Genomic DNA, 14,448 nt, shown 5'->3' on the forward strand with positions numbered 1-14,448 from the left:
CTCTACCACTGAGTTTTAATCCCAGCCCCTCACTAGATTTTTTTTTTTTTTAAAGAGAGAGAGAATTTTTTTTAATTGGTTGTTCAAAACATTACAAAGCTCATGATATATCATCTTTCATACATTTGACTCAATTGGGTTATGAACTCCCATTTTTACCCCAAATACAAATTGCAGAATCACATCGGTTACACACTCACAGTTTTACATAATGGCATATTAGTGACTGTTGTATTCTGCTACTTTTCCTATCCCCTACTATCCCCTCCTCCCCTCCCCTCCCATCTTCGCTCTCCACCTCATCTGCTGTTGTTCAATTCTCTCCCTTGTTTCCAACCCCCCTTTCCCCTCACAACCTCTTATATGTAATTTTGTGTAACATTGAGGGTCTCCTACCATTTCCATATGCTTTCCCTTCTCTCTCCCTTTCTCTCCCCCCACTCGGCTTTGTTTAATGTTAATCTTTTCCTCATGCTCTTCCTCCCTGTTCTGTTCTTAGTTGCTCTCTTTATATCAAAGAAGACATTTGGCATTTGTTTTTTAAGGATTGGCTAGCTTCACTTAGCATAATCTGGTCTAATGTCTTCCATTTCCCTGCAAATTCTATGATTTTGTCATTTTTTAGTGCTGCGTAATACTCCATTGTGTATAGATGCCACATTTTTTTTATCCATCTATTGGAGGGCATCTAGGTTGGTTCCACAGTCTAGCTATTGTGAATTGTGTCGCTATGATCATTGATGTGGCAGTATCCCTATAGTACGCTCTTTTAAGATCCTCAGGGAATAGTCCGAGAAGGGCGATAGCTGGGTCAAATGGTGGATCCATTCCCAGCTTTCCCAGGATTCTCCATATTGCTTTCCAAATTGGCCTCACCAATTTGCAGTCCCACCAGCAATGTACAAGAGTACCCTTTTCCCCACATCCTCGCCAACACTTATTGTTGTTTGACTTCATAATGGCTGCCAATCTTACTGGAGTGAGATGGTATCTTAGGGTGGTTTTGATTTGCATTTCTCTGACTGCTAGAGATGGTGAGCATTTTTTCATGTACTTGTTGATTGATTGTATGTCCTCCTCTGTGAAGTGTCTGTTCGGGTCCTTGGCCCATTTGTTGATTGGGTTATTTGTTATCTTATTGTTTATAATTTTTTGAGTTCTTTGTATATTCTGGATATTAGGGCTCTATCTGAAGTGTGAGGGGTAAAAATTTGTTCCCAGGATGTAGGCTCTCTATTTACCTCTCTTATTGTTTCTCTTGCTGAGAAAAAACTTTTTAGTTTAAGTAAGTCCCATTTGTTTATTCTTGTTATTAACTCTTGGGCTATGGGCGTCCTATTAAGGAATTTGGAGCCCGACCCCACAGTATGTAGATCGTAGCCAACTTTTTCTTCTATCAGACGCAGTGTAAGAGAGAATTTTTTAATATTTATTTTTTGGCGGACACAACATCTTTGTTTGTATGTGGTGCTGAGGATCGAACCCGGGCCGCATGCATGCCAGGCGAGCAAGCTACTGCTTGAGCCACATCCCCAGCCCCCTCACTTCATTTTGATGGGGCTAGGAGGACCACAATTTTTAGGCCAGACTGGGAAGTTTAGAAACCCTGCCTCAAAATGCATTTATTTATTTTATTTTTTGTGTACTGGGAATTGAACCCAGGGGTGCATAACCACTGAGACATATCCCAAAGCCTTTTTTTATTTTTAGAGTGTCTTTGCTAAATTGCTGAGACTGGATTTGAACTTGGGATCCTTCAGATTCAGCCTCCCCAGTGGCTGGGATTACAGTCGTGGGCTACTGTCCCTGGCTAGGGTCCTTACCTAGCATGTATGAAGTTCTGGGTTCAATTGCCAGTAGTAAAAGTGTTAGATGTTGGCCACATATTCTAGTGGACAAGTTTTTTTTTTTTTTTAATAACTTTATCTGGCTGGATTTTTGTTTTGTTTCTGGTACAGGGATGATTTACCTATGAGCTACACCCCCCACCCCTTTTATTTTGAGACAGGGTCTTACTAAATTGCTTAGGCCTGCCTGCCTAAAACTTGAAATCCTCTTGACTCAGCCTTCTGTGTTGTTGTAATTATAGGCATGGGCCACTGCGCCACTATTGCCACCTTTTTATACTGCAGAAAGAAAACCTTGTGTTACTTCTGTAAATTCACAGACATGGTTTTGCTGGAGTGCCCTGCCCTTCATCTACCTGGAAAAAGTGTATTTGAACTGTTCCTCTTGTGAAGCTACCTGGGATCCACCTGGATTCCTACCGAATCTAGGGAGGGTTTATCCATTAGATACCATAAGCCTAGGAGTTTCTAATCAGAAAAGAGGGCTGTTGTTGTGGCTCATTGGTAGAGCACTTCCCTAGCATATGAGAGGCATTGGGTTTGATCCCCAGCATCACATAAATAAGCAAAGTAAAGGTATTGTGTCCATCTACAGCTAAAAATAATTTTTAAAAACTCAGAAAAGAATTTTTAGGTAGAAGAAAATATTTTATACGTAATAATAGGATATATTCATCTTTTCATCAACGAAATCACAAGATAGACTGTGCGCTGAGTGCAGTGATGCATGCCTGTAATCCAATGACTCAGGAGGCTGAAGAATCAGGATTGCAAGTTCAAGGACAGCCTCAATAATTAGTGAGACCCTGTCTAAAAGTAAAAAGGTCTGGGGATGTAGTTCAGTGGTAAACTCCCCCTGGGTTCTATCATCAGTACCAAACAAATAAAAAGTCCTGAATGGATCTGTTATTCTAATGCAGCTCTGGCAAGTCCGCTTGCCTTATAGATGGTGATCACATTTATTACAGGAGGACTATCTCTGCATTATTTCTCATAACATCCCCATTGCTCATACTACTGACTGGCATTTTAGAAGTTTAAATGGCTATGAGTAAATGAGAAGTATGCACCTCATATAAGTAATGACTCAAAGGCAGATGATTTTCATTAGCAGCACTCAGAATTTCAAGAATGCTTGGCGAATAGAGAAAATATGGAGTAGGTATATGGTCATCAGAAAGAATTCCTTGGCAAAAAAAGGGGGGGGGCATGTGAGGTCAAAGCTATAGGGGACATAAATAAATAGTTATAGGGGCCTCAGAACTGTGGCCAGCCAGGTATTCATGGATACTATCAAAACAGCCAAAATGTTATTTTCCTCATGTGAAATTAAGCCTTCTGGAATAAAATTAGGAAAGTAATTCAATAATGAGATGATAGATGTAAGGTGATCTGGGTCACATTTTTTGGATGAGGGTATCTAGCAAATGTCTAAAAAATTACTGTGATTTGTATTGCAGAGCCTATGACAGAAATATAGGCCCAGGGCAGTGTGTTGAGAGTGAATGGGTAGCCAGGCACAGTGGCACATGCCTGTAATCCCAGAGACTTGGGAGGCTGAGGCAAGAGAATCACAAGTTCAGGGCTAGCCTCAGCAACTAAGTGAGGCCCCCCAAACAACTTAGTGAGACCTTGTCTCAAAATAAAATATAAAAAGGGTAGAGATGTGGTTCAGTGATTAAGCACCTTTGGGTTCAGTCCTCAGTACAAAAAATGAAAACACACAGCCAAACAAAACAAAACAAACAAAAAAAAACCACATAAACAATGAATGGATGGGTTTGCCCCTCAAGGTCCAGAGAGTGGCCATAGAGTTTTTCATGCTTTCTTAGTAATAGACATTTATAGATTCAGTTATATTGGCATTATGGACTTTCTGACAAGCCACACCTGCCTTGTGGAGTTGTTCTTTGCTTTTTTTGGCATCAAGGATTGAACTCAGGGGTAGTTAACCACTGAACCATATCCCCAACCCTTTTTTGTATTTTATTTAAAGACAGGGTCCACAGAGTTTCTTAGGGCCTCACTAAGTTGCTGAGGCTAGCTTTGAACTTGAGATCTCCTGCCTCAGCCTCCAGAGTCTCTGAGATTACAGACCACATCTGGACCTTAAGAAGTTTTATAAAATAAGACTCAGCTTTTAAAAATTACTGAGTATTGGTCTGGCTTAGAGGTAGCATTTCTTGCCTAGCATGCATAAGGTCCTGGTTCAATCCTCATCACTGGAAAAAAAAAATCTGGAGTATATATGCCACCCTTATTGTATTTCTGGGCAGCAGTGATTGAGAGAAATGCAGATGTGCCTGCCGGTGTTGTCCTTCCCTAGATATATGTCAACTCTCCAAAAAACGTTGTACTGAGGAATTGTGTTCCTTCATCTATTCCTATTTGGGGCCTATTTTCTTTTTGGTCACAGTAGTTAGCTTATTTTGGGGGTTTTGTTTTGTACTGGAAATTGAACTCTTTACCACTGAGCTACATCCCAGCCCCACTGCTTTTTTTTTTTTTTTTGTACTGGGTATTGAACCCAGGGGTGCTAATCAACTGAGCCACATTCCCAACCCTTTTTATTTTATTGTTTTAGTTTTAGACAGGATCTGGCTAAGTTGCTGAGGGCTTTGCTAAATTGCTGAGCCTGGCTTTGAGCTTGGGATCCTCTTGCCTCAGCATCTGGAGTTACTGGGATTACAAGCATACACCATTACATCCAGCCCCAGCCCTTTTTAGTTTTTAAGACAGGGCCTTTAAAAAAAAAAAAAAAAGATGGAGCCTTACTAAGTTGCTGAGGATGGCGGGGAACTTGCTGATCTCCTGCTTCAGTTTCCAAAGTCACTGGGATTACAGGCAAATGCCGCCTCTCCTAGTTATTTTCTGTTGTTATACATACATATATTATGCACACATGTTCATTTGTGAATATATCTTCACTATAATTATAACTAATCATTATCATCCCAGAAGGTAAATTCAAGTACAGACAGCAAAACATGGTAAAGTCACAGTCTATCTGATACCGAACCCTGTGTTCAAAACTATTTAAAAATCCAATTTAGAGCCAGGCGTGGTGGTGAAATAATCCCAGCAGCTCGGAGGCTGGGGTAGGAGGATCTCGAGTTGAAAGCCAGCTTCAGCAGAAGTGAGGCACTATGTAACTAAATGAGACCCTGTCTCTAAATAAAATACAAAATAGGGCTGGGGATGTGGTTCGGTGGTTGAGTGCCCCTGAGTTCAATTCCTGGTACAAAAACAAAACAAAACAAAAAAAACACAATTTTGATGTGATCTCACTGGGAAGCAAAAACAGTTTAACATTATTTCTTTTTTTTTAAAATATTTTTATTGTATATGGACACAATATCTTTATTTTTTTATTTTTATTTTTACGTGGTGCTGAGGATCGAACCCAGTGCCTCCTGTGTGCTAGGCAAGCACTGTACCACTGAGCCACAACCCCGGCCCCTTAACAATATTTCTGAAAGGATTTAGTCTGTCACTGGGTATAAAATCAGCAACATTTGTTATCATTTCAGTGAATTTGCCTTCAGTTAATTTCCCTTAAAGCTTCACATTTTTACAAAATTGCAGTCGTGATATAACACCATCTCATAAGTTTTTTCCTCTTAACCTCATGGAATAAATTTTTCCTTTCCCCCATGCTGGGGATCAACCCCAGCACATCCAGCTCCTAATTTTTTGTTATTAATCATTTTTATATGATTGTTGTTTGGTTAATAATCTATTTCCCTGTTGTTTTTGTTTTTTTGGCACCAGGGATTAAACCCAGGTGTACTTTACTACTACTGAGCCACATCTCCACCCCTATTTATATATTTATTTATTTTAATTTTTGAGGCAGGTCCTCGAACTCTCCATCCTCTTGCCTCAGCCTCTTAAGTCGCTGGGATAACAGGCATGTGGCAAAATATATGCATATTTTGGGATTATCACAAAACATCAAGAAAGTGTAACAGTGGTAACTTTGTAGTTGGATCGTAGTTGATTTTAATTTTTAAAACTTTTCTGCCTTTTTCAAATTACTTATAAGGGAAATTTATCACTTGTAGTAACTAAAAGAATACACCCCCAAAGTACCAAACAAAACAAAGCCTTTTTTTTTTTTTATATATAGAGACTGTAAGGAAAATACTACTAAAGCCTTTGATACTATAGTCATTACAAATTATAAAAAGAATTGTTTTGCTTGGAGCAAAATGTAGAAGAAAGGACAAGTAGCCAGTTTGTTCCTAAATACAAGCTGGATGCTGTTCTGCGTGTGCTATACCTGTCACCAGTCCAGAAGCAGAGTGGCCTGAGTGGGGTCGGGAGACTAGAAGCTGCATTTTATATTCATTCAGTTCTTACAGAAACCGTGTAAGGCAGGCAGGCAGAATTATTTCCACTTTACAATTTTTGGAAATGGAAACATACTGAGGGTTTGACCGAGAATCTGAAACAGCAGTTCAGACCTGACACAACCCACTGTACTCCCATCCCTACATACCCCACCTCGCCAGGGTCTCCGAAGCTGGTCAGCGCAACAGCGCACAACTAAGACTTGTTCATGCCAGAATTTTTGCAGACATCGAAAAGGCAAGGAATATTTAAATCTTTTCAGTCACACCTGCAGAAGTCTTTTGGAGACAAATGAGGGGTGGTTCCTTAGAGCCAACTCATCCATAAGGAAACTGTGAAAGGAAAAAAGCCATGAAGGAGAAACTGACGTCACTACAAGAGGCGGGGATATGTAGATAAGAGTACGATGATTGCTGGTTCGAGAGCGTTTTTCTCGCGGCAAAATTTCCAGCAAATATCCCGGAAATTGTAGCTTGGTCTGCAACATATAAAGAAGTGTGTAGTTTGAAATAGAACACCTAAAGAACTTGAAACTGGATTGACCGTGACTAAGTAGTGTGTTAAGGACGAGGGTGAAGTGGCACAAGTGGGAAGCAACTCATACTTACCTGGCAGGGGAGATACCATGATCACGAAGGTGGTTTTCCCAGGGCGAGGCTTATCCATTGCACTCCGGATGTGCTGACCCCTGCGATTTCCCCAAATGTGGGAAACTCGACTGCATAATTTGTGGTAGTGGGGGACTGCGTTCGCGCTTTCCCCTGGTTTGTTTGTTAAGAATAGATAAAATTTATTATCTGTACCTGATGTGTGTTTTGGGTTTTCTAACATAACTTCAATTCGAGAATGAAACGAAGTTGTGAATATGCCACAAAGATTTCTAATGTGAATGTTGGCTAGATGTTTGTGTAAAGTTATCGTTAGTCTACTGAATCCTGAGTACTTTTTTATTACTTAGTTATATCCCAATCGGAAACTGAATTGGGTTTTTTTTCTCTATCGAAGATGATGCGCTTGCTTTATGAAGTTTGTGCGATTAAAGTAGGAAAATGGAGGAAATAAAACTACCAGTAATTATGATAGTGAATCTTAACGATTTAGTTAGCATGATTAAATGTTAATTTCAGACATGACAACCTATGTCATTAATTATTTGTTTGCTAGGGACTGACATAGCAAAGTACTGCAGATAGGAGTGGTTAAACAATGACGTTTATTTTCTCTCCAGGAAGTTTTAAACCGCCCAAGTAAGATCAAGGTCCTGACAGAGTTGGGTTCCTCAGTGCTTGATTTTTGAGATACTGTATATTTGCTGCTTCTTCATACTGTGATCTTAGCCTCTGGGCTGTCCTTCCTCTTTGAAGGACATTCATAAGTCATTGGGACTGGAGATGTGTATAGCACTTGCCTGCCATTCATGAGACCCTGGGTTCTGTCCCCAGTACTGCAAAACAGAAGAAGACACTATTGTTGAATTACATTCCCACCCTAAGGATCTCATTGTAATTATTCACTCCCCCCCCCCCCCATCTGTACTGGGCTGGGGATTGAACCCAAAGCCTTATGAATTCTAGGCAAGCCTCTACTACTCCCTTCTTGAGTTTATTTGTTGCAATGCTGGAAGTCAAACCCAGGCCTCATGCATTGCAGGCAAGGCCCCCCTCACTGAACATCATCTCTTTAAACACTCTAAACAAACACCTAAGGTACTGAAAGTTAAAACATTTGAATGGGGGGGGGGGGGTGCGAGCTCCCAATTTTGTTCATAACAATTAGTCATCTAAATCATAATGATACTATGCCATTTTCTGGGCTGGAGTTGTGGCTTAGTAATAGAGCACTTGCCTAGCAAGTGTGAGGCACTGGTTTTGATCCTAGCATTACATAAAAACAAATTAAAGGCATTGAGTCCATATACAACTGAGAAAAATTTTTTTAATTAAAATGTAATTTTCTAATACCTGGAAAAAGAAACGGAAGAAGGTGGGAAAAAGAGGAATGACAGCTTGCTATAAAACTTTGGTTCATATGCATTTAAGACCAAACTATTTTCTGAGCACTTTTTTTAGAGAAAGTTATGCCAGGTGTGGTGGTGCATACCTGTAATCCCAGTGCCTTGGGAGGATGAGGCAGAAAGATTGCAAGTTAGAGGCCAGTTTCAGCAATTTAGTGAGGCCCTGAACAATTTAGCAAGACCTATCTCAAAATTAAAAATAAAAGGGACTCAGATCAATGTAAACACCCCTGAATTCAATCCCTAGTAACAACAACAAAAAGTTGTGATGCTGTTGGATTACTAGAATACTGCTTGTAGTCAGTGACATGGATATTAACAGATACCAAAAAAATAAAGAACTTAATTTAGTACTTTCCACATGTAGTCCCTGGATAAATCAAGGAAGTGTTACTTCTCAGTTGGTTGCTATGTCACAGTTGCTAATTCTAGTGTTTTGGGAGACTGAGGCAGGAGGATCACAAATTCAAGGCCAGCCTCAGCAACTTAGCAAGACCTTGTCCCAAAATCAAAAATATAACTAGCTGGGAATGTACCTTATGTTAGAGCACCCTGGGTTCAATCCTAGTACCCCCCCACACCCCCCAAAAGTGTTACTTTTCAGTAACCTACAATCCCTGAGCCTCCTGGCTGAAGATCCATTAAATGTATCAGTCTTTTTGACTTTTTCTTTTACTTCACCTCATTTCATACCTTCTGTGCTTCCCCATGTAGCTTGAAGCCCTTGAGGTCCATTCTTGGGGATTTATGTGAATGGGATTTGTTGTCTTATTGTCTGTAGAACATAACACATTGCCACTTATCTGCCTTGCAAGACTATAAACATTGTGGTAGCAATAATCTAATTTTAGGTGTTTTACTCATTACCTGTCACATTTGAAACACGTAGTAGATGTCTTAGCCCATTTTGTGCTGCTATGATGAAATGTCTGAAAACTAGTTATTTGTGGTAGAGAAGTTTATTTCTCACAGTTCTGGAAGCTGTGAAGACCAAGTTGGAGGGACCAGCTTCTGAAGAGGGCCTTCTTGCTGCTTCATCCTGTGATAGAAGGAGGGAGGCACATGTCTGTAATCCCAATGACTCCGAGGCTAAGAAAAAGGATCCCAAGTTCCCAAGTTCAAGGCCTGCTGTGGAGATGACTGAGCTACATCCCAGTCCTTTTTTTTTTTTGGTACCGGCTATTGAACCCAGGAACATGTAACCACTATGCAACTTCCCCAGCCATTTTGAAAAAAAATTAGGGGACTGGAGATATAACTCAGTTGGTAGAGTGCTTTCCTTGCATGTACAAGGCCCTGGGTTCAATCACCAGCAACACACACAGACACACACACACACACACACACACACACAAATCTATCTATCTATCTATCTGTATCTATCTGTCTGTCTATCTATATTTATATTTTAGAAACAGGGTCTCACTGAATTGCTTAGGTTCTTGCTAAATTGCTGAGGCTGGCTTTGAACTTGGGATCTTCCTGCCTCAGCATCCTGAGCTGCAGAATCACGGGCATGTGCAACCACATCCAGTAGTCTCAGTACTTTTTAAATTTTATTTTGAGACAGGATCTTGCTAACTTGCCCAAGCTGGCCTCAAACTTAAAATCATCCTGCCTCAGCCTCCCACATTCTGGGATTACCAGCCTGCAGCAACTCACCTGGGTCAATTCTTTTTTTTTTTTTTTTGGTGCTGGGGATTGAACCCAGGGCCTTGTGCATGTGAGGCAAGCACTCTACCAAATGAGCTATATCCCCAACCCCTATTCTTTAACAATAAATAACATTAATGGCAGACACGATGGTACATGCTTGTAATCCTATCAGCTCGAGAGACTTGAGGCAGAAGGATTGAAAGTTTGAGACTAGTCTCAGTAACTTAGTGAGGCTCTAAGTGACTTAGGGAGACCCTGTCTCAAAATAAAAATAAAGGACTAGGAATGTAGCTTATTGATAAATGTATCCTTGCTTCATTTCCCAGTACCAAAGCAACAACAACAAACAAAAAACAGTAACATTGAGCATAAACATTAATCTCATAGAGTTTCTGTAATTGTTCCCCTAAAATCCTCTTCACTACAGTTGACCCTCTGAATTCATGAATTCTACATCCTTATATTCAACCAACCTTGTATAGAAAATTATTTATTTTTGTGGTGCTCGAAATGAAATTCAAGGCTTCATGCATGCCAGGCAAGTGTTCTACCACTGAGCTACATCCCTAGCCCCTAGAAAATATTTTCAAAAACTTGCATCTGTACTAAATTTATACAGGCTTATTATTATTTTCTAAACAATATAGTATAATAACTATTTACATAGATTTACATTGTATTAGTTGTTCTAGGTAATCTAGAGGTGGTTTAAAGTATACTGAGAGAATTCTAGCCATTTGGGAGTTTGAGGCAGGAGGATCCTAAATTCAAGGCCAGGCCAGCCTCAGCAAATTAGCAAGGCCCTAAGCAACTTAGTCTCAAAATAAAAAATAATAAGGGCTGGGGATGTGGCTCAGTGGTTAAGTTCCCCTGGGTTAAATCCCCATTAACCCCCTACCCCCAGGGGGTAGGATGCATGTAGGTTATACACAAGTACTGTGCCATTTTATATAGGGGACATGAGCATCTGTGGATTTTTTTTAATATTTATTTTTTAGTTGTAATTGGACACAGTACCTTTGTTTTATTTATTTATTTATTTATTTTTTGTGGCGCTGAGGATCTAACCCATGGCCTTGCATATGCAAGGTCAGTGCTCTACCGCTGAGCCACAACCCCAGCCCACATGTGTGGATTTTGTTATCTGCAGGGGTCCTGGAGCCAGTCCCCTTTGGATACTTAGGAACAATTGTATTAATGAAGGTGAACAGGTTTCCAAATGTAAAGAATCTATTTTGCTTCTTTGTATTTTTGGTTCAGTTAGAATACGTATGCTCTCTTTTGAAACAGGATGTCTCGGGCTATTCATCTTCCAGTCCCCTGTCCTGTTCGGCTTGGTACCTTAAGAAATGACTCCTTGGAAGCTCAGCTTCATGAATATGTCAAACAAGGGAACTATGTGAAAGTGAAAAAAATTCTTAAGAAAGGTAAGTACTATGTTAAAATAGCAGGGGCAATTTAATCTACTGTTTCTTTTTTTTTTTTTTTTTTTTTTTTGGTACTGGGAATTGAACCCAGGGGTGATCTACCAGTAAACTACATCTCTGCCTCTTTTTATTTTTATTTATTTACTTATATATTTGGTACAAGGAATTGAACCCAGGAGCACCTGGGACTGAGTCACATCCCAGCCCTTTTTATTTTTTATTTTGAGACAAGGTCTCACTAAGTTGCTTAGGGCCTTGCCAAGTTACTGAGGCTGATTTTGAACTTGCAATCCTTCATTTTCAGCCTCCTGATCTGCTAGGATCACAGGCATGCACCACTGTGCCCAGCCACCTCTTTTTATTTTTTATTTTTAGATGTGGTCTTGCTAAGTTACCCAGACTGGCCTTAAACTTGGGATCCTTCTCCCTCAGCCTTTCAAGTAGCTAGCTTTATAGGTATATACCACCACAGTGGCTTTAGTCAACATTTCTGAATAGTGTTTAAAGAAAATCTAGGGACATTGTAAAACTATGAGTAATTACTAATGGAAATCCAGTAGTTAATTTAGGAATGAAATGTTTCCCACCAATGCAGTCTTTATTCAGTAGTGGAGGCCTTAAATCCTGTTTGGAGGCTGTTCTTCTGCCCCCCCTTTTTTTTCGGGGAGCAGTATACTGCAGATTGTAGTGAGGGTCTCTTTACCACTGATCTACATCCCAGCCCTTTTTTTAAAAAATTTTTTAAGTTGTTGATGGACCTTTATTTTAATTATTTGTATGTGGTGCTGAGAATCCAATCCAGTGCCTCATGCGTGCTAGGCAAGCTCTCTGCCACTGAGCCACAACCCCAGCCCCCCCAGGCCTTTTTAATTTTGCTAAATTTAGGGCCTTCCCAAATTTCTGAGGCTGGCTTTGAACTTGTGATCCTTTTGCCTCGGCCTCTCAAGTTGCTAGAATTACAGGCTTATGCCACTGTGCCCAGCAATAAATAAATAAATTATTGATGTTTAATTGGAGTATGGATGGGGTTAACAGGTATAATTGGATATGAAACAGGACTTCATCTGTGTCTGGGAATTATGTGTAAAGTTCAAAAGTGGAAAACAGGAGTAACACATTCCCTCTCTAATGCAGATCTTCTTATGAGATGGCTAAAATGATCCTTGGACTAGGTACAGTGGCACACACCTGTCATGTCAGAGACTTGGGAGGCTAAGGCAAGAGAATCACAAGTTGAGGCCAGCCTGGGCAACTTAGACCCTGTCTCAAAATTTAAAAAAAAAATTAAAGGACTGGGGATGTAGCACAATAGTAGAATGCCCCTGGTTATAATCCCCAGCACTGTCAAACTAATAAAAAAATTAATCAATTATTCAATCAGTTCCAGCCTGCTTAACAGCTGAAATATGATACCCTTTCCCAGTTTCCTCCAAGGTGGCATGCAGAGAACTTGTTTCTGAAATTTAGGGGTCAGGAGATCAGCCATCTATATTGAAGAGTCCTTGATGACTGAATGAGCAAGGGAGAATAGCAGACTGATTAGCCACACTTCTATTAGGCATGGAGGGTATGCTGGAGCATGTAGATTGCACAGAAGGTAGCTGAGCCAAAAGGGATCTTACTCATGAATGAAGAATTTCAACAGAGAGTAGAGAGGTGGAACCTTGGAGGACAAGAGCTGAGGGGTTGCAAGAAGTCCACAGGAGAGGGCATTGGCCTGCAGCAGGGTGCTGTGTACTGTAGTAGAGGTACTGGAATGATCTATTAACAATTTGCACAAAAGAGTAAGCTTTAGTATGAACACAAAGCTACAGAAAGCATCAGCTAAGTTAGAAGGTCTTTGTCTCCTACCCTACTCCTTTGTATGTATTTATTTGTTTATTTATTTACTTACTTACAGTGCTGGTGATAGAACCTAGGGCCTCCCACATGTCAGTAAAGTACTCTGTCACTGAGCTACATCCCCAGCAATTCCCTTTTTTGTATCATTGGTTCTTACCTCTATCTCAGCTTTGGAGTTGCCAAAAGTAGCCTTGAAGTCAGGCATGGTGACTTGGGAGCCTGAGGCAGGAGGATCCCAAGTTTAAGGCTAGCCTGGGCAACTTAACAAGACACTGTGTCAAAATAAAAAATAGAAAGGGCTGGGATGTGGTAGAATATTCCTGGATTCAATTCATAGTACCAAAAAACAATAGCCAAACAAAAACAAACAATACAACCTTGAGATCAGAGGAAGAGTGGAGAAACAAGGAAAAACAGCAGAGGACTGGGTACTGAAATGTGGAGGGAAGGAGAAATTAGAATTGGATGTAAGATTGAAGGGTTTTTTGTTTGTATGGCTGTTTTTTTTTATTTTTTATTTTTGTAATGGTGAGGATTAAACGCAGAACCTTGTATGTGCTGAGCAAATGCTCTACCACTGAGCTATAGAAGTTTGTTCTTGTTTTGTTGTTGTTGTTTTGATTTGCTTTTAGTGGTACTGGAGATTGAACCCAGGGGTACTACCATGACCCACATACCAGCCCTTTATTTCATTATTTATTTATTTACTTGGCACTGGGGATTTAACCCAGGGGCACTTTTGCACATCTCCAGCCTCCAGCTACATCTCTAGCCTTCCATCCCTTTTCATTTTTTGAGTTAGGGTCTCCCTAAGTTTCTTAGGGCCTGGATAAATTGCTGAGGCTGGCCTTAAGCTTGCAATCCTCCTGCCTCAGCCTCCTGAGTTGCTGGAATTACAAGTGTGCACCACCGTATCTGGTTTAAGACTGAAGTTTTGATTTCAATAGAATTGATACTGTTGGTCATCGGTGAAGAGTTCTGCTCCCTCACATGTTTAAGTTTAAACATTAAAGAAGTATGCCGAGGCAAGGAGGGTTTATTTTAAAAAGAGTAACATTGACTTCTCCCAGGAGGGAGAAGCAGGCAATAGCTGGTATCCCGGTATCCTAAGAAGTGATGTGGTCTGCCCTTTTTCTGTGTCCTAGGCTTCCTTTGTTCTCCTGCCCTCTTCCCCTTATCTTTCTTCTTCCTGCATATGTGACTAGACCCAGGAATGCTCGGTAGGATGGCCAAAAGGTGGGAAACAGGTGAGCTGAAAGAAGAAGGGCAGGATGGAGCAGCCAAGGACACATTAATTAACAACCTTATA

At 40.4% G+C, this 14,448-nt stretch overlaps 1 protein-coding gene and 1 non-coding gene across 2 annotated transcripts in view; both read left to right on the forward strand.

Moving 5' to 3' along the window:
* The first annotated feature begins 6,800 nt into the window (after positions 1-6,800).
* LOC139702580 (U1 spliceosomal RNA) lies at positions 6,801-6,964 on the forward strand. Its single transcript, XR_011705195.1, has one exon. It is a non-coding gene; the product is annotated as a U1 spliceosomal RNA (small nuclear RNA).
* Positions 6,965-11,161: 4,197 nt separating this feature from the next.
* Positions 11,162-14,448, forward strand: part of LOC139701341 (inactive serine/threonine-protein kinase TEX14-like) — a 74,677-nt gene continuing 71,390 nt past the window's right edge. The window contains exon 1 of the mRNA XM_071603451.1: positions 11,162-11,297. Coding sequence (XP_071459552.1) covers positions 11,162-11,297 — 136 coding nt within the window. The remainder of the gene's footprint in view (positions 11,298-14,448) is intronic.

The sequence above is a fragment of the Marmota flaviventris genome, chromosome 17 (genome assembly GCF_047511675.1).
Source record: "Marmota flaviventris isolate mMarFla1 chromosome 17, mMarFla1.hap1, whole genome shotgun sequence".
NCBI lineage: Eukaryota > Metazoa > Chordata > Mammalia > Rodentia > Sciuridae > Marmota > Marmota flaviventris.